Below are 20,607 nucleotides of genomic sequence, written 5' to 3'. Positions count from 1 at the left end.
GATTCTTTGGTTTGAAATTTTTCCTAATATAAATTTTTGCAATGCATGCTTGTAGTCCAGAGAATAGCATCGCTTTAATGGTACATGTATCCTGTTTTTAGCTCGACTATTCGAAGAATATGGAGAGCTATACTACTCACCCAAGCGTCGGCGTCACACCTTGGTTAAGGTTTTGCATGTAAGCACCTTTAAGTCATTATCTCAGCAAATACATCATGTATTGCATTGAAACTTTAGATATGTATTCCCAACTATCTAACCTACTAAATTAATGAAGTTAGATAACACTTATTTGAATTTAATGCAAAAAATGGGCCTTTATTATTTGACGTTGAAATTCTGGTTAAGGTTTTGCATGTAAGCACACATAGGTTGATATCTCAGCAACTACTTGATGTATTGCATTAAGATTTTATACAATAGTACTCAACCATCCAACCTTCCTAATTAACCAAGTAAGATAACTCTAGTTTGCATTTAATGCAAATAATGGCCCTTTATTATTCGACTTAAAAATTCTGGTTAAGGTTTTGCTTTATTATTTGACATATTAATATAAATACATCATGTATTGCATTGAAACTTTATACACAGGCTCCCAACTATTCAACCTTCTTAAATAATCAGGAAATATAACTCTATCTTTTATATTTTATCATTTTTGCCCCTTTATTATGCAACTTAGAAATACTGTTTAAGTTTCAAGTATTGGACTTAAAATTTTCCATGTAACCACATTCATGTTAATATCTCAACAAATACATAATGTATTGCATTGAAATCTAATCTAATTTTACAGTGATCCATGTTTCGCCAAAACTTTTTAATCCTTACACTGAACAGCGGCGTAATAGTCGAGCGCGCAGTCTCTGTGACAGCTCTTGTTTACTAGAGATGATTTTCTGTGTTTATAAGAGAAAGGTCAGGCCTTGCCTATTCGGCGAGTGCTCCTATAACAATGTTAGTCATTTTAGTGTTTTTTTAGAGCAAAGTACACAGACAGAATGTAACCCTGGTTAGAGCTTCCCTGGTTCTTTAACGTAGTGTACCAGCGTATAGCACTGTCACACGGGACCCCCATTTAACATCCCTCCCGGAAAACGTTTATTTTTTTATTTTTAGTGTTGCGGCGGGGAGCTATATGTGCGACCCATGGATTTACAGTCATCCCAAAATAGGTGATGACTTCCATTATCTTTTCGAGTGTAATCTTTTTGATGAAGAAAGGCAGAAATATTTTAAGCCATACTTTTACAGTTACCCTATTTTCTTTTTAAACTAGAGAAAAAGTATGAAATCCCATCATAAAGGACAGATGTTTTACTTAATATTGTTTGTTAAAGCTGCACTCTCACAGAATGAACGTTATGCCAACGTTTTAATTTTTTGTCTTGGAACGAGCAAATTTTTGCGAAAATACATGGAAACCAATTATATAAGACTACTGACAAAAAATTAGATTGCAAATTTTTATATTTAAGTTATTTTTTTTTTATGTTTATGCCTTTTTCTTAAACCGTTAGTAACGGCTTAAGCCATAAAGCATTAATTTTCGAACGTAAATATGAAAATCTACGATCTGATGTTTTTTGTCAGCAATCTTTTATCACTGGTTTGCAGATATTTACGCAAAAATTTGCTCTTTCCAAGACAAAAAAAATAAAAAAGTTGTAAAAATCGTATATCTGTGAGAGTGCAGCTTTAAAGCATTTTTAATACAACATAGATGTATGACTTCGCTGTTTACATATTTAAACCTTGTGCCATTTTGCTTTTAATTATAATAGCGTTTTATTGAATCTCCATTTCATTATATTTATGGTCTAAAAGGTTAGATATAAACAAACATGTTGTTGTTTTGGTCAAATATTGATATAAATGTCATACTAGTCAATGACGTAGTATTAAAAATGTAAATGGATAGCATATGTAATTATAATTAACCAAAACAGTTATTTTATACATAGTAAAACAACTATTCCATAACAAGAAAACAAAACGCGTCACTCAGTTTCAATTTTATCCTTATTTTTGCATGATCGCGTAAATGACAGTTATTGAATATATTAAATACAACTGTATACTACACGTGGTTTCAAATAAAAGACACCTACTTCAGCTTTTGAAATGAAACTGATAGGGTTTAAGTGTTAACTCGTGGCCAAATGAACAGGTATGGAGTTGAATAGTGTTACATTGGGCTGTTTCTGTGTCACTTTTTAACTATCAGATAGTGTAGATGTATTTTCATGCGTCAAAGTATAATTAAATAACGTGAGTAAGTGACGAATGCCCCCGAAGTGCCACCCAGCTCAATGGAGTATGCAATTACTAATATGCCTTCTTTCAGGAATAACTATCATAGACATATGCGGGTCCCCATGATGGTTGACGTCAAGTGATGTAATAAGACGTATGAATATGGATCTTGCACCTTATTGTGTTCACATGTACCTGCGCAAATTAATACTAATATTCCATCCAGTGGCGTAGCTACATATAGGCCTTGTAGGCCTAGGCTTACAACTTTTGTGAAAAATGATAAAATTTAAATAACTCAAAAATGCATTAAAACTAATAGCTATTCAAACACTTTGAACATTTTTTTAACCCTGGCAAGTTTGTTGTTTATTCCAACTTCATGTACTTGTAGAGTTTTTTACTTGGCTTTATTGTAATCATTGCAAGTATAATTGAGTGTGTGTAATGTGCTTATAAAAGTCCCAAAACTCACATAGAATCATCGGGCCTACAAGTTTTTAAGGCCCTAGCTACGCCCCTGCTATCTCTGCATGATAAAGTTACAACCCCGACATGGTCAACTAAACTGCCAGGCGTGTCCTGACTGTACGCAAATACGCAGTTGCGTAATGACATATTGACTGGTCGAAGTTTTTGTCACACACAAATAAAATCGAATTTGGAATAAAAACCGAAGGGGGGGGGGGGGGGTAAGGCATCGATCTGCGTAATCCCAACTTGGTCATAGATACGCACCTGACTGCACATGTCTATATGCAGCATTCCATATAACTAAACCAGTAAGTTTGGCCTTGAACTTTGAGGTAGGGACGTGGCTCTTTGGTGTGACGTACCACACGAATGTAATGGTTTAATTATTATTAATTAATGTGTGCCGCGAAACCTGTGCAGTAACCGACTATAAGTTTTTCTGTCTAATTATCATTATGCTGATTAATGATATCCGCGCTATGGATCTGGACTAAGGAATGATTTTGCAATTTTGTATCGAGATAGTTCAATTTGATTTGGATTTGAAATATTGAGAAGGAATACGAGCAGAAAGGCCATTCATATCCTGGATTGGCGAAATAAGCACTCAGAAACATTGCATTAAATAACATGGTAAATCTAAGAGCCCTTTTGCAAACACGGCGTAAGGTCAACTTTTAATTGAAAATTAATGGTCTATTACTTAACCGTAATGACGAGGTCTGTGAACAAAAACGATACATTGATCAATTCAACAATTAAAACCTATCGGATTTCTTTATAAGCACGGGCGTGGCTCTTTCGAAAAATGACACTTTAGTTTGAAAGAATGGAGCTTTCTTTTCAATGATTTGACAAAAATTCGGTGAATTCAGCAATTACCCAAAACTATTTAATAATATGAACAGTGACAAGTCATTGCACAATCGCAATCATGGTTTTAGGCTTGTTTGATTATTTCCTCTTAAGATATGACCATTTACTCTTTGTGTTATTAGTCAGGTGCGTAGCTTCCTATACGCGAGTACGCGGCTAAATCCACATGCTTATAACAAACAAAAGTATAGCCTACTTGACTACATGATCATGAAACTGTCCATTTTCTAGTACTAAAAAAGGCACCGCAGAACGATCAGAATTCACCAGATCGATCCATGGTTTTCAAAATGTTCCGAGGGGCCATGCCCATGGACACCCTTAGCACAATTATGAATCCATATCGAAAGAGGCCCTGTTAGTATATGTCAGTCGAGTTAGGCATACAAGGGTAAAAACATCACCAAAGAAGACATCAAACATCGGGTTCGCAGGTATACTTGTAAGGCAGTCGGGATAGGCCGAAAAAGGTAAAAAATAAAACCGAAGAAGACATCAAACATCGGGTTTGCGGGTATATTTGAAAGTCAGCAGGGCAAGGCCAAACAAAAAGGAATAACATCACCGAAGATGACATCAAACATCGGGTTTGCGGGTATATTTGAAAGTCAGCAGGGCAAGGCCAAACAAAAAGAAATAACATCACCGAAGATGACATCAAACATCGGGTTTGCGGGTATATTTGAAAGTCAGCAGGGCAAGGCCAAACAAAAAGAAATAACATCACCGAAGATGACATCAAACATCGGGTTTGCGTGTATATATGCAAGTCGGTCGGGTAAGATTAAAAAATGTAAAACCGGAAAAAAAACGATAAACAGCTGGTGGCTAAAAAGACCTAACAGACTAATAATTAATTGTGTTCTGCAACTTACTGGATACGAAAAGATCAGGACATCCAGGACCATGGTATACCATTGAATTAATGTTTAATCATCATGACCATTAATTGCATACTGATACTCGAAGTAGACAAACAATTCACACAGTATCAATGATATCAATCCGGGCTATTTGATATGAAAACAAAACATGGTCATCTATTTTAGTCCACAGTTCTTCTAATGCAATTAATTTTAACATGGCGATGACAGGATTTGTCAGACAGATTATTGCTCAAACTGAGCCACCTCGCGTGCACGCTGGTATCTGACCAGAATTTTATAGACCAGCAAAAAATTATTGTAGATATCAATGACGATAATGTTTAATATGCGTTTTAATATTGGAGTTCTTTAGTCTCTCATTCTTAAAACAATATCTTGTCTTCCGGTCTTAGGGTGACTAAGAGTTGCGTTTGAGAATTAGACTTAATGTATTTTGTAATATGCAGTTAGATGTACAACAGACTTGCAAACTAATTCAAACTGCTAAAAGCTTCACTCTCACAGATTTACCGTTTTGACAACTTTTTTTAATTTTTGTCTTGGAATGAGCCAGTTTTTGTGTTCTGCAAACAAGTGATAAAAGACTGCTGACAAAAGATCAGATCGCATATTTTCATATTTGCATTCGAAAATTAATGTTTTGTGGCTAAAAGCGTTACTAACGGTTTAAGAAAAATGAATAAAACATCAATTTTTGAACTTAAATATGAAAACCTGCGATCTGATTTTTTGTCAGAAGTCTAATATCACTGGTGTCCATGCATTTTCGCAAAAATTGGCACGTTCCAAGACAAAAAAAAATAATCCAGTTGTCAAAAGTGTCAATCTGTGAGAGTGCAGCTTTAAAGAATACATCTGATGACGACGAAGAACCCAAAACATCGATATCGATGGAAAATGGCCGAGGAGTTCCGAATGCGCTAAGAAGTATCAATTTTACCTTACTCTGAAAACCAATTTGAGTATGTTTAACTAATAGAAAGGTATTACAAGTTTCTTTAGACCTCTTTACTTTTGTATTTCTTTTGAACAAATATATACGGAAGACTTCGCATTAAAAACGGATGACGTAACACCTTTGTGGAAATGGTACGCAAATCAAACATTAGACTACGTTTGAAAAGTTATTTAAGTCGTCGGCAAACAAACTCCCAGAAAGTCGTCGGTGGTTTGGCGCCTCTCACCCGGGGGTAAGCACCAATATGTCAATGTCGCTAGAAAGGTAGATACAGTTCTTAAAAGCATTAAACGCCGGCAAGTATTTGCACAGGTAAAAATGAAGCACCTCCAACACAGGCGCTGAAGATTAAAAGTTTTTAACTTTCGGTGGCAAAAATTAATTCAAACTAATTGTGATGCCTTTAGTTAGAATGGTCTTCAAATATTGGCCTCTAAAGTTATTATGACTTGTTTAACCCGAAATTTTATATCGGCATTATTTTTTTATTCGAAGTAGGAATTGAGTTTACTTAATTTTATGAACACCACTTTTTAGACACCAAACAGCATCTCGGAGATACTAATTTGAACCTCAAGCCTCGGAAAACTCGAGCCAAGCGTGAATTTTTACCTTCAGTATAAAGAAATCCAGTTCGAGCCAACAAGGAATTCGAGCCAACGGGGTTCGACTGTACTACTTAAATCACCAAAATACACATTATGAAGATGGTTGTAGCTCAATATCAAATAAGCAGGCTTAACAACGGTATTGCCCTTAGCCCTCGAATTTTGGGCGCCTAAGGAAAAGTCACATTGCAATTGCTGCCAATGAACGGATGAGATTATAATTAGGGACCGTTCTTGGAAATTAGCTACGGCATTACCTTTTACATGTTGATATTGCATGTATATACAGTCGAACCCCGTTTTGCTCGAACTCGCTTGGCGCGATTTTCTCTTTGGATCAAAAGGACCGAATTTTTTGAATGTAAGAATTCCTCGAGCCAACGGAATTCGACTGTATTATATGTGACATGTTAAATTCACGTTACCATGAAAGTATTTATATTCTATGAGACTATGTTCCTTGTGGGTATACGTCAGATAAACATGTTATGTTCTGATTTGTTTTGTTCTGTCTGTATTACCTTCATCTGTATCTTGTAAGTTTCCAGATCGTGACAGTAAGAGGGCGGTTTTCGCACCTAGGGACCGCGTAGATTCTTGCTGAAGCGATACCCAGTTTTCCAGTAAAGTCAAACCCCTTTTGATTTACAGTTTATTTCTATGATAATTGAATTGCATTCTAGGCACGATTGAATTGATAAGACACTCAGTCTTTCAGTGTAGACAAACCCCTTCCTATTCTCAGTTTAGTTCAGTTTTGATGTAATTGACATGACGCCCAGTCTTTCAGTTACCACAAAGCGCTTCTATTTCACAGTTAAGTTTAATAATGAATTAATTAATATGACGCCCAGTCTTTCAGTGTGGCCAAAACCCTCCCTATTCACAGTTTAGTTAAATAATAAATTAATTAACATGACGCCCAGTTTTTCAGATAACACAAAGCCCTCCCAATTCACAGTTAAGTTCTGTTAATGTATAATTGACATGACGCCCAGTTTTCCGTGTAGCCCAAACCCTCCCTTCTCACAGTTTAGTTCATCTATGGTGTTACTAACATCACGCCCGGTTTTCAGTTTACACCATAACCCTGCCCCACAGTTTGGTTCAGTAATAATTTAATTGACGCCACACCCAGTTTGTTTCCGTTTACTCCCAAAATCATCCCTATATTAACATATAACCATCCAATCAATGGATACATTAACTAGTTAATACAAGTTTAAATAGCTGGTTCCAAAAACCCACTTTTAGCACTTGTTGCATCAGGTCGGTATTATATACTACCGTAAGTGTCTTCCCTTAAATTCTCAATATATTAACTTTTATTTTACAAAATAAAAAAAATAGTTTATTGGGGGTATCATAATAATAATTACCTTAAAAAATTGGCCGTTACGGCAACTTTTTTTATCTATTTTTGTCTTGGAATGAGCCATTTTTTACTAAAATATCTGGAAACCATTGATATAAATAAGACTGCTGTCAAAAGTTCAGACCGCAGTTTTCATAATCACTGTTTTAAATTTTTAGCCCGCTTCAAATTCCTTATCAAACGTCAGCACATACAGGGCTGAGGCACAAGTTCAACGACGTCATTTCAGAAATGACGTTACGTTCGCATACAATTTAGTGCGTTTTTCTGAAAACAACAACACAACAACAACAACAACGATTCAAAGTCATTTTATATTATTATAAGGCATAGAATAGTCGGGAACTTATAAAGGGAATGTTCAGTGAATAGTTCACTTGTGGCTACGCCACTCGTGAAAAATAACTTTGGTGCCTACTCGGTGAAATATATTCCGATCTTATAAATACATCAAAATTATATTTCATGAATGAAGGAGCCAGGGGTAAAATGTTTACTTTTGCAGTTCACGAGATGGATTGAATTTCGGAAATAAGGTTGTTGAAATTATGTCCCGGACATGAGCGCGATGCCGTGTGATTTGAGGTTGAGAGTGGGCTTTTATTTCGAAAGAGGAAAAGATATGAAAATGTTATTTCACTGTTTGAAAGCATGTGTTATTCTTATTTTACTGGTAAATCTCTATGAACCACCGTTCAACATTAACAAACGAATCATAGCGTATGAAAAGTACTTCGATACTTTTTTTTTAATTTTATACGATTTTTTCAGTGGTCAACATTTTATTTTGTCCAATTAGAAGGCAGTATTTCTCAAGTTTTCCAATACATTTATATCAGTAAATCAGCAGTAAGCCGTTGTTGATTTAAATCAGGTGAAGCGATAAATTTATACAGTGTCTGTACCATTTAGTAGGTAGTTGACACATCAAAATATAGACCACTAACAATTTATAGATTGCTAGAACGTACTTACAAAACATAATTCAGTGCCGTGTGCATGAGGTATTTTTGTCTGATAAAAAAAGTTGTAAAAAAGGTATATCTGTGAGAGTGCAGCTTTAAACTGACAGTAGAAAAATTTTGTTATCAATTTTTGTCTCATGGTATTCTTTTATCTAAACATTTACCAACTGACACCTATTTTGACATTTTGTATCTTTCAAAGACCTTCAAAATCTAAAATTTCAAACACGCCAATGTAAACACACACACTGAAATCCCTATCAAGTTGTCAGTTAAGTAGATTATTATTTGTTTACTTTTCCGTTGAAAATCATCATCATAATTTCATATAAGGCCAAAAAAAAATGTTTGGTTAGGGTAACATTCTTTTCAAAACTTGGTAGGGTAGGTAGGCTTTTTATTTTTTTATAAGGCTTAATATAAGAATGTCATTTTCATCATTGGATAATGTTTTTAAAGTTATCTTCTGTACAAACATTTATGGTTTTAAACTACATATTGAAAAGCAATTAAAAAAAATAATATTTTTTTAGTTTTTCATTTTTTTTTTTATCAAATTGACTATAAAAATGGTAGGGTCGGTGCCTATTCCGTAGGTAGGGTCGGGTTACCCGAACCAAATGTATTCTTTAACCCTTAGGCTGCTGATGGCGATTTTAAAGGCTTTGCAAACAGCTTGGAACCAGACCAGGCACCGAGTAACTCGGCGCCTGGTCAGGTTCCAAGCTGTTTGCCACTCTGTCAATATATCCCCAAAGTTTTAAGTAAATTGAAAGAAATTTAGAATAAAGCAGACGACATTTTTGAGCAGACAACAATTTACCCAGCATGCAAAGGGTTAAAGGCCTAAACTAAGAACCCACGCGTTGAATTACCCACTGATCAATGATGCACTAGACAACCGTAATGCTGGTCAAAAATCCAACCTTTAAATACATTGTCTTGATATTAAAAAAACTGTGAAACTCGCTAATTAGAATTCGTCTTTGAAGACATTTGTCCTTCAAGATTTATACAGTTCATCTGTGTTATCGTTTTCAAGAAAATAACAACAACAAAACATTTTCAACTTGTTTTCCAAAAACAAAATTGTTTTAGTAAAACTGAACACAAGTTTCCCTAAATTTACATACTTTTGATTTCGTTTGATTTTCGTATACGGCAGTGCTAGCCGGAAGGTTAATAATGTAAAACATTCAAAATGAGATGGTTGTCGTATAAAGTACATTTTATACTCTCTTTTTTTCTTTAAAGACTATAAACAAAAACATTAAAAACCCCGTCAAAACTTGTCAAAAATCAACAATAACAAAGTGTTTTTAACTTGTTTGCCAAAACTTGTCCGAAAAAGAAATAAATAAAATTGATATAAACATCCCTGAATTGACGTAATTTTGTTTTAGCTACAATACGTCTTTCGCCTACACTTGTCTAACTAAGCTTTTCCGAAGTACGTATTACAGGGAAAAGGAACATATATGTACAGAGTTGTCACAACTTTTCCAACATTAAAATAACTAAGAAATAAAACTGTTATAAACATCTTTGAATTGGCGTTAGTTTGTTCCAGCTATACGTCTTTCGCCTACACTTGTCAAACAAACCTTACCCGAAAGACGTATTACGGGAAAAACATACATATATATGTACAGGGTTGTCACAACTTACCTCAAAAATAAAATAACATACGATTAAAATTGAAACAAACATCCATGATTTTGACGTACCTTTGTTCCAGCAATACGTCTTAAGCTTACAAATGTCAATCTAAGTTTACCCAAAATACTTATAACAGAAACAAAGTACATATATGTACAGGGTTGTCATTTGTTATAAAGACATTCTGAATAAGAGGTAATTCTAAAAAAAAAAAACGGGAAATGCAACACTGTCAGCACGCCTTAGTGTTTGCGCAAATGTTACCGCTAATGGGATCGCCGAACGGATTCTAATCTAATCGTTTCGAAAACTTCCAGAGAAAACGACCAGTAACATTTCATTTACCCATTGAATCGGTAACATTCCATTTACATATTTACCCATGGAATCGGTAACATTTCATTACCCACTTATTCGGTAACATTTCATTTATCTATTTACCCATGGAATCGGTAACACTTCATTACCCACTAATTCGATAACATTTCATTTACCTATTTACCCATGGAATCGGTAACATCTCATTTACCTATTTACCCATGAAATTTTATTTACCTGGTTACCCATGGAATCGGTAACATTTTATTTACCTGGTAACCCATGGAATCGGTAACATCTCAATTACCTATTTACCCATGGAATCGGTAACATTTTATTTACCTATTTACCCATGGAATCGGTAACATCTTATTTACCTGGTAACCCATGGAATCGGTAACATCTCAATTACCTATTTACCCATGGAATCGGTAACATTTTATTTACCTGGTAACCCATGGAATCGGTAACATCTCATTTACCTATTTACCCATGGAATTTTATTTACCTGGTTACCCATGGAATCGGTAACATCTCATTTACCTATTTACCCATGAAATCGGTAACATTTCATTTCCCTATTTACCTACTAACTCGGTAACATTTCATTGACCTTTTTACCCATGGCATCGGTAACATTTCATTTACCTATTTACTCATGGAATCGGTAACATTTCATTACCCACTAATTCGGTAACATTTCATTTACCTATTTACCCATGAAATCGGTAACATTTCATTTCCCTATTTACCTACTAACTCGGTAACATTTCATTTTCCTATTTACCCATGAAATCGGTAACATTTCATTTCCCTATTTACCTACTAACTCGGTAACATTTCATTGACCTTTTTACCCATGGCATCGGTAACATTTCATTTACCTATTTACTCATGGAATCGGTAACATTTCATTACCCACTAATTCGGTAACATTTCATTTTCCTATTTACCCATGAAATCGGTAACATTTCATTTCCCTATTTACCTACTAACTCGGTAACATTTCATTGACCTTTTTACCCATGGCATCGGTAACATTTCATTTACCTATTTACTCATGGAATCGGTAACATTTCATTACCCACTAATTCGGTAACATTTCATTTACCTATTTACCAATGGGATTGGTAACATTTCATTTACCTATTTACCCATGGAATCGGTCATTTACCTATTTACCCACTAATTCGGTAACATTTCATTAACCCATGGAATCGGTAACAGTTCATTTACCCACCAATTCGGTAATATTTTGTTTACCCACTAATTCGGTAACATTTCATTGACCTACGAATTTGGTAACATTCCATTTACCCACGAATTTGGTGACACTTCAGTTACCTATTTATTATAAATGCAACACTTCCACGCCTTAATATGTTCGGTTCAGTAACAGCAGTTGGTAATACAACAGATTCAACACCCCAATATATTCGGCTCAGTAAGATAAATTGTAAAAACAACAGATTCAACGCCAAAACAGGTTTGGTTTGAAATAATTGCAAATTGTAAATACGACAGATCCAACACCCCAATATGTTTGTTTAAGCAACAGCAATTGTAAATACAACAGATTCAACGCCCCAATATGTTTGTTTAAGTAACATCAATTGTAAATACAACAGATTCAACGCCCCAATATGTTTGTTTAAGTAACAGCAATTGTAAATACAACAGATTCAACGCCCCAATATGTTTGTTTAAGTAATATCAATTGTAAATACAACAGATTCAAAGCCCCAATATGTTTGTTAAAGTAACATCAATTGTAAATACAACAGATTCAAAGCCCCAATATGTTTGTTTAAGTAACATCAATTGTAAATACAACAGATTCAACGCCCCAATATGTTTGTTTTAGTAACAGCAATTGTAAATACAACATATTCAACGCCCCAATATGTTTGGTTCGTGAAAAGCAATTGTAAATCTAACAGATTCAAAGCCCCAATATGTTTGGTTAATGAACAACAATTGTAAATACAACAGATTCAACACCCCGATATGTTTGGTTCAGTAACATCAATTGTAAATGCAACAGATTCAACGCCCCGATATGTTTGGTTCAGTAACATCAATTGTAAATACAACATATTCAACGTCCCAATATGTTTGGTGCAGTAACATCAATTGTAAATACAACAGATTCAACGCCCCAATATGTTTGGTTCAGTAACATCAATTGTAAATACAACAGATTCAACGTCCCAATATGTTTGGTGCAGTAACATCAATTGTAAATACAACAGATTCAACGCCCCAATATGTTTGGTTCAGTAACATCAATTGTAAATACAACAGATTCAACGCCCCAATATGTTTGGTTCAGTAACATCAATTGTAAATACAACAGATTCAACGCCCCGATATGTTTGGTTCAGTAACATCAGTTGTAAATACAACAGATTCAACGCCCCGATATGTTTGGTTCAGTAACATCAATTGTAAATACAACAGATTCAACGCCCCAATATGTTTGGTTCATTAACATCAGTTGTAAATACAACAGATTCAACGCCCCGATATGTTCAGTTCATTAACAGCAATTGTAAATACAACAAATTCAACGCCCCAATATGCTTTGTTCATGAACATCAATTGTATTGAACAGATTCAACGTCCAATATATTCGGTTCATGAACAGCAATAATGATTGTCAATACAACAAATTCAACGCCCCAAATGTTTGGTTCATGAACAGCAATTGTATTGAACAAATTCAACGCCTAATATTTTTGGTTTATAAACAGCAATTGTAAATGCAACACTTTCATCGTCCACTGTATTCTCATCATATTTTCCAATTTACTAATGACGATATTTTATTGCCTTCTGTGTTCCGTGTATCTTTGTCCGGTCCTCATTAGATATTTATGCTTTTTTACAGGTGTGGTTACATGAATAGATGTTAGAGTGGATTTAACTTAGGGGTGCACGTACTTGGCATTCGCTCCACCCTCAGAATCGAATTTTAAACGGGTTAAAATGCTGGCATGGGGGATTGGGGTACTCTCAGATCAAGTCAGAAAAGGTGCATTTTAAGGGTATTTTATTCCTTTTTTCTCCGTTATTGACATAAAAAGTTTTGGTCGATTTTTGTATGGGGGAGGGGGGGGGGGGGCGTGTCGGGTGTGCATGCCCCTACCCTAATGCACTAATGTTTAATGAATCCGACCATTTTTATAGATCATTTAACCTGATATGTGATATATTTAACCTGGTATTGATTCCTGATATAATTAATGTACAAATTAAATTGCCGAACGCACATTAAAGATAAAGTTAATGCAATTGTAATTTTTCATCTATGCTTTGTTACTGAAATGATGTATTGTGCAATCGTTCATGACCATAAAAGCTTTTGTGTCATAGAAGACTGAGTAAAGAAGAACGTTTCTTCAGTGAAATTGTAGCAATTAAACGATATATTTTTCAAACAGGCTAACATGACTTGTGATCAATGCATGAACTATTTTATGGCTAAAGCATATCATTTAACGTCTGGTAAAACTATTATTTCACTCATAAACTTTTTCAAATGGTACCAAAATAGGGTATGAAAAATAACCTAATTATACATGGGTTTTCTCAAACAATTTCACGTATCGGGCCGACTTCTGGGCTTTATATTGTCTTTATTTTGCATTTTCTACAAAGGAATACTTGCAAATTTATCTGCATCTTTTCACCACTTCCATTTTCTCTTCCATTTCGCTATAAATGCTTAGGCCTATATAAATTAATTGCCAGATTTTCATCCCCTTAATTTTAATGGTGGCGGGGAAAACACTAACTTTATTTTTTTATTTTTTCAAAGATGACTGTTTCACCGTTGAATATGCGTTCATGCTCTTTTTATTGCACAAGGGACCTTATAAACGTGTTTCTATGACCAACTACGAGCACCATCGTAACAATTTTCCCCGTCCTTTTTTACATGTATTTTTATCTATAAACACCGTAGGTATGAATAAACCCCGTTCCCGGACAGTACCGGACCGGTACGAAAATACAGACCCTAGATCAACATTTTTATTTGAGTCAATAAAATTTAAGGAGCGGTGAAAAAAGAGGGGGCGAGCGGGGATGAAAATCTAGCAATTAATTTATAGTCGCCTTGTCTTTGCTTACGGTAAAGTTAATCTTTTACAAGCACTTCAATATTACCAAAGACTATTGAGGGATTTGTTTACATTCCCTGTCGTGTCAAAAGGTTCATTATTGGCTGTGTTTATGTCAATGAAACGCAAGAAAGGCATTCTAAATATTTCATTAACGTGAACAATATTCTTCATAATTGTGATTAAATGAAAATTTACTCGGGTATAAAAAGTTAATTAATCGAATGATATTAAATGTTGTTTCTATCAAAAATGTTTAATTACACAAAAAAAATATATTTTCATACGTAGAGCTGTCATGAATCAAGTAACCGTTCAGTGATGATAAACTTAATATAAGATTACGACTTCCTAATAGATCATGAAATGTCCGTTTTAGGAATGGAGTCGATTAGACGTTAATTTTATCATAACAGATTAGAAAAACAACAACAACAAGTTGTTAATGAAACCAATACCTATCACAATAAAAGACTGAAAGAAATATGAATAGAAATAGGTTTCCACACAAATGAGAATGAAATCCAAGAACTGAGAGATCAAACACCGCACGAAATATCCAGAAAAGGAAAGAATACCTTAAAATACCATGGTATATTTAGAAATATAAATCCGATTCAGATGAGTCTTATACCATAATTAAATAAATCATTAAATAACGTAATCATATAATTCTGATGCTTCAAAGGCAATACCGGACTAGTAGCAGCAGTAGTAGCAGCTGTTGTTATTGTCGTAGTTTTTGTTGTTGTTCTTGTTGTTGTTGTTGTTGTTGTTGTTGTTGGTGGTGGTGGTGGTGGTGGTGTAATAATTGTACAGTTTTTCTTCTGCACACACATAACACCCATTCAAATGTTACCAAAATTATTTTGGGTCACCTGGCAATCAAAATTCACATAGCTGTGTATCGCTTTCATTTGCAATACAGCTAACAGTCTCCCATTTTTAATGGCACATTATCGCGAAATCTGAGACGTTGTAAAAATGAAACTTGCCAATAAAGGTTATATCGTTAAGTTAAGTATCAATCGTTGAACATTTTATGTCAGTTATAGGTTGTTATAGTCTTTGAAATAGTAGTTTAAACTTACCATGCAGCTTTGAAAGATGTATTAAACTGTCACGTCTTTTGTTGATAAAAGAACTGATTGCATCATTTGTCTTGCATTTTTTTACTTAATGAAATACCCTTTCATTTAGTGTTGCAATAAATATTTAAATATTGTTTTTTAAGCATTTTTCCTCTTCTTCAGTCTTTAAGTTATGTTTTTCGGTGTGAAATGAGTCCATTTGCATAGGGTTTAAACGCAAGGTTTCCAAAATGATTCGTAAGGCCCAAGGTAGCCAATGCTCTATTTGATATATTTCTTAAATTCCTACATGCATACATGATAATTAATAGAACATGTCCATTAACTGTTGTTGCTGTTGTTCTTGTTGTTGTTGCTTTCTTCAAAATATTTAACTACCAAATAGGCGTTCTAACGAATATCAAAATGTATGATTATGAAAATGATAATTTAAATAATGTAAACATGAAAACAACTCCTTATATATATATATATATCAGTGCGGATTTAAATCCAAGTAGATAACTATGGTTTTTTACATTATTTTTTAAGTATCTAAAGTTGATTGAATACTACTCAAAATACATAAACTCGTATAGAAAAGAAGATTTAACGTTCCCGACGCCATTGCAAAATTGCCTTAATATTTATTTCAAAAGGATCACCGAAAGTTGTTTAAAGGTATTATAGGTTAAATGTCACTAGAAGAATTACAGGTCATATGAAACCAAAGCAGGAGTTCATTCCCATCAATCTACTGTGGACCTACAGAAAATGATATCAGTTGTGTGTCTGAAGCTTTGTGGAATTGTCAAAATCACTGTTGCATAATTCTGAAAAAAAATGTTGTCTGATATCAATATTCAAATGCTTCAATCATATATAGAAATATTAGCAAAAGTATTGTTAGTGAGATGCATTCGGAGCTCCTCGGCATAAAATTGCCGAGGAGTTCCGAATGCCTGAGATGTTGGTTAAATGTCTCGCACGTGCTGATGATTGACAGATGCCATTTGCTTTTTCGGTCAATGAGTGCGAATAGCGACAGACAGAAGACAGACGCGAGGATTACATCCTAAAAGGTTGGTTTACTTGATTGTTTAAATGCGTTTATAATATTTATTTATAATTTGCGGTAAACACATCGTATATCTGTTTACAGAATGTTGATTATAATATTCGGGTGATAACATTTATGTTTTCCTTTGAACAAAAACGTAACCGGGAACAGCATTGGTAATTGAGGCCATTATAGATTGACAGCAGGTTGATGCTTTTTTTCGTTTCGTTAACTTTTCTTCAATGAATAAAAACGACAAAAATAATGCACAAAAACAGCAAAATGACGAAAGTATGACCGTTAAATCATTCCATTTAACGATGTCCAGAAACTGTTAAACAGGGGGTCAAGCCCAGTAGCCTACACTTTGATGAAGACCCTGTTTAGAGGCATAACGTCGAAGCCTAGCAGACGCAGAACCAGAGACACAAAACGTCACAAACACAACAAAGACTGACTACATGGTGAGGAGTCACGTGACTTAAAGGGGTTCTCACATGGGTCACCACGGGTCACAACCGACGTATACAAACAAGTAAGTGAGAAGCCCGTGCAGACGCTGAACGAGAGACACATATCTTGACAAAAACAGACTACAGCGATTAATAAATAAAATGTTTGGGTACCGCCTTGGGACGGTCAGAGAAATATGAGTTCACTGGGGTTAAACTGGTTTAGGAGTACTTATGCACCAGTCAATTGTAATCACGGCCCCTCCAGGTCCGGGGAATAGCAGGGACATTGACTTTCGGTCCAGACAAGCCCGGGTAAACCCCACGCCCTGCGGGAACGAACTGATGGTAAAAACCCGCCAAATGCCCCAGGACCCCCAGGGACCCTAAGTAAGGCACATTCCCCGCTATATTTGTCGCGAATACAAAACCACCGCATTAACCCGGCACTGCGGGGCCACCGGGAAGGTAAACACACAGCCATTTCCCCGGCTATCCCTGGTATACCCCCGCACCTTGGGGACCGTGGTTACAATTGACTGGTGCATTACTCAAATCCACACTTTATCGTTGTGTTATGTTCTTTTTATTTGGTGTTGGTCTTTACTAGTGTTTTGTTTGAATCATACTTATAACAAAGCATAATGCTACTATAAATACTTTCATCTTTGGATAGTATCAGCGATCAGAGTTGATGGGAAGAGTAATAACGCTACCATTACTACAACTGTAGTTATTGGCAATGTGGATGCGTAAAAGTACATACTAATGGAACTATAATTGCAAATGAAATTATCGGATAGTTTCAGCGTTCAAAATGGATGAAGAATAGTATGTACTGATGATTCTGTAATTGCAACTGATTGTCGAATATTATCAACGATCAAAGTGGATGGAAAAAATATATAATCATCCAATAATTACATCCGATATTTTGCTCTCATGATGATTGGATTTGATACATTGTAAGGTCTGACTATTACAGCATAATGTAAACAATTTTATAATAAATGAAATAATAACAATACAAAATGCTGTTTCAACAGCACCAGCATTTAATTGAGGACGCCAATTATCAACATTTTACACTACTGCCAATGTTTCTATAACTAAATAACTAGAAATGATAAGCTATCTATTCATTGGACCCTTTAAGCTACACTCTCACAGACTGATTGTTTTGACAACTATTTTATTTATTTTTTGTCTTGGAATGAGCCAATATTGCGTAAATCTCTGGGAACTATTGATTTGATACTGCTGACAAAAGCGCAGATCGTAGTTTTCATGTTTACGTTTGAAAATTGGTGTTCAATGGCTTAAGGCGTTACTCACGCTTTAAGAAAAATGTGTTTTTCAGCAGTTAATCAGACAATTGAGATGTGTTCTAATGTGAGTAATAAATCTTGTTTGACTGAAATGAAGGCGCTGATGCCAAAATGAGCTGTTTCCGAGACAAGTTGTGAGTGTGCAGCTTTAAATATACAAACAATATAAGAAAGAAATAACGTACCTCATTTCCTGTTCTCAAATTCAGTATATCATCCGGATCTAAATCCTCAAAATCATCTGCGTCGTGATCATTGTTGAAATTTGATGATGAGCCATGACGTCTGGCCAAGCTAGTGACGTCATTTCCGTCAGACCGATGTGTTCTCGTGCGTTGCCTAGCAGCGCTTGAAAGTGTTAATGGTGACACAAGAACTTGCACTACAAACACACAGTTGACAAATTGTAAAATGTTTAAAGTCCACATTTTCGTTTACTGTTTCTCTTTATGGAAGTTTAGAGTATTTTAATTCGTCATGCTTGTGATAGATAATCGACAGAACAGTGTTGCATCAAATAATAATAATTTGTCACGCGACAGTTTTTTTAACATTTCCAAATTTTTTCACGCAGTTTTGATGCGAGTGTTCGGTAGTAATCAAGTCTTTGTTACTTCAGTGTAACAGAGCATATTTCGAACGTTACTTGCGACACTTCTAGTTAAAAAAACAACAACAAAAACAATTGACATTTTAATATCCCACTTTGTCATATATTACACACGCACCGTGTGCATATAGTGTAAGATTCATGAAACAATATGGTAAATAAACGGCTTTAAAACCATTTATCAAATATATCACAAACTTTAATTTCACTGTTCATTTGAATCAGAACGGTGCATCTTTATCCTAGACAATATTCGTATATCACATTTCCCTACAATTATTTAATATCTTTCTGCCAGGTTTAACACTTTATTCGTCAGTCATGAGCATTAATCACAACTTTAATGATGTTATAAATAAATAACACAAATTTAATGACTACGCTAAATAATAAAATATAAGGATATTAAAATCCGAAATAGTTTCAGACGTCAGAGTCTTAAATAACTAAAGACCCAAAACACAATATTCCGATGAATTCCTTACTTCCCCAAAAACAGCACAAACCAACTTGCAAACTATCTCACACCTTCTGTCAAGATAGAAGGAACCATTGTAGTAAACGAAGTAGAGTTTATTTGATCAGCGGACTCGCTTCGTAACTTATGATACTGCGGTCCTACTAGTCCTATTGTATGCTAAACTGTAGGTTTGCGTGTGAAGTGACTTTAGCACTCTTATATCTTAACCCTTACAAAACTACCGTTTTTGTAAAACGTCTTAATCTTTTGATCGGGCCCTGGCGTTCAGGTTATTAAAGGGCTCTTTGTTATTTCCCTATTTTGATCCTTGCTGTTCTTTTATCATACTGTCCAAAAATGACAAAAACTGTTCAAAATGTGTGTTGAGATCGTTAATATGAGGGCAGGGTTACAAATGAACATTTTAAGATTGTAAAAGGGATCGTGAATGTTTTGTTAATCGTAAATGAGGCAACAGATGTTGCTCTCAAATATCAATTAGTTTAAACAAATCATTTTTTTTTTGTAAATTAAAAAACATAATTAGATCTAATATTTTTTCCACCTCTCTTAGACACACCTACGCAAATAAATAATTTAAAAAAGTCTCAAAGCCTAGGATGTAACCTACACTCAACTGCGTGCCCAATATAGTACTCCCTTTTTTGTATAAACTTATTTATTTTACAACGATTGTGAAACAAGGTATTGCAACTTATATTAATCACTCTGGTTGGCACGATGTTGCGCGAGAGTGTGGTCTTGTGTTGTTGGGGAAAACGGAGTACCCGGAGGAAACCCAATTGTCCGACTTGATGGAAGTAGTACTCATTCATTTTTACCTGCATCCTGCGTAACGAATAATATCATCGTAAACAATTTGAGAGACTGCGAACCGAAGAATGCATACTTTGGATATACTGTGCGCTGTAAACCAGTAAATAACGCGTATCAAGAGAGACGTTGAATTCATTGAACACATAACAATGGTACCCACAACGCAAGAAACAGCGAACAAAAACGTATGTATATAAAAAATTATCACAGTTACTTAAAGGGAATGAGCTCTTGCTTTGGTGTCATATGACCCGTAAAAGATGGTGACATTTAACCTAACAATATGA

At 34.9% G+C, this 20,607-nt stretch overlaps 1 protein-coding gene across 1 annotated transcript in view; it reads right to left on the bottom strand.

Annotated features, from left to right (window-relative positions):
* LOC128203090 (adipolin-like) overlaps positions 1–19,656 on the bottom strand; it is a 44,109-nt gene extending 24,453 nt beyond the window's left edge. The window contains exon 1 of the mRNA XM_052904360.1: positions 18,599–19,656. Coding sequence (XP_052760320.1) covers positions 18,599–18,841 — 243 coding nt within the window. The 5' untranslated portion in view covers positions 18,842–19,656. The remainder of the gene's footprint in view (positions 1–18,598) is intronic.
* Positions 19,657–20,607: the final 951 nt, after the last annotated feature.

The sequence above is a fragment of the Mya arenaria genome, chromosome 9 (genome assembly GCF_026914265.1).
Source record: "Mya arenaria isolate MELC-2E11 chromosome 9, ASM2691426v1".
NCBI lineage: Eukaryota > Metazoa > Mollusca > Bivalvia > Myida > Myidae > Mya > Mya arenaria.
This window is presented reverse-complemented; position numbering and strand designations above follow the sequence as displayed.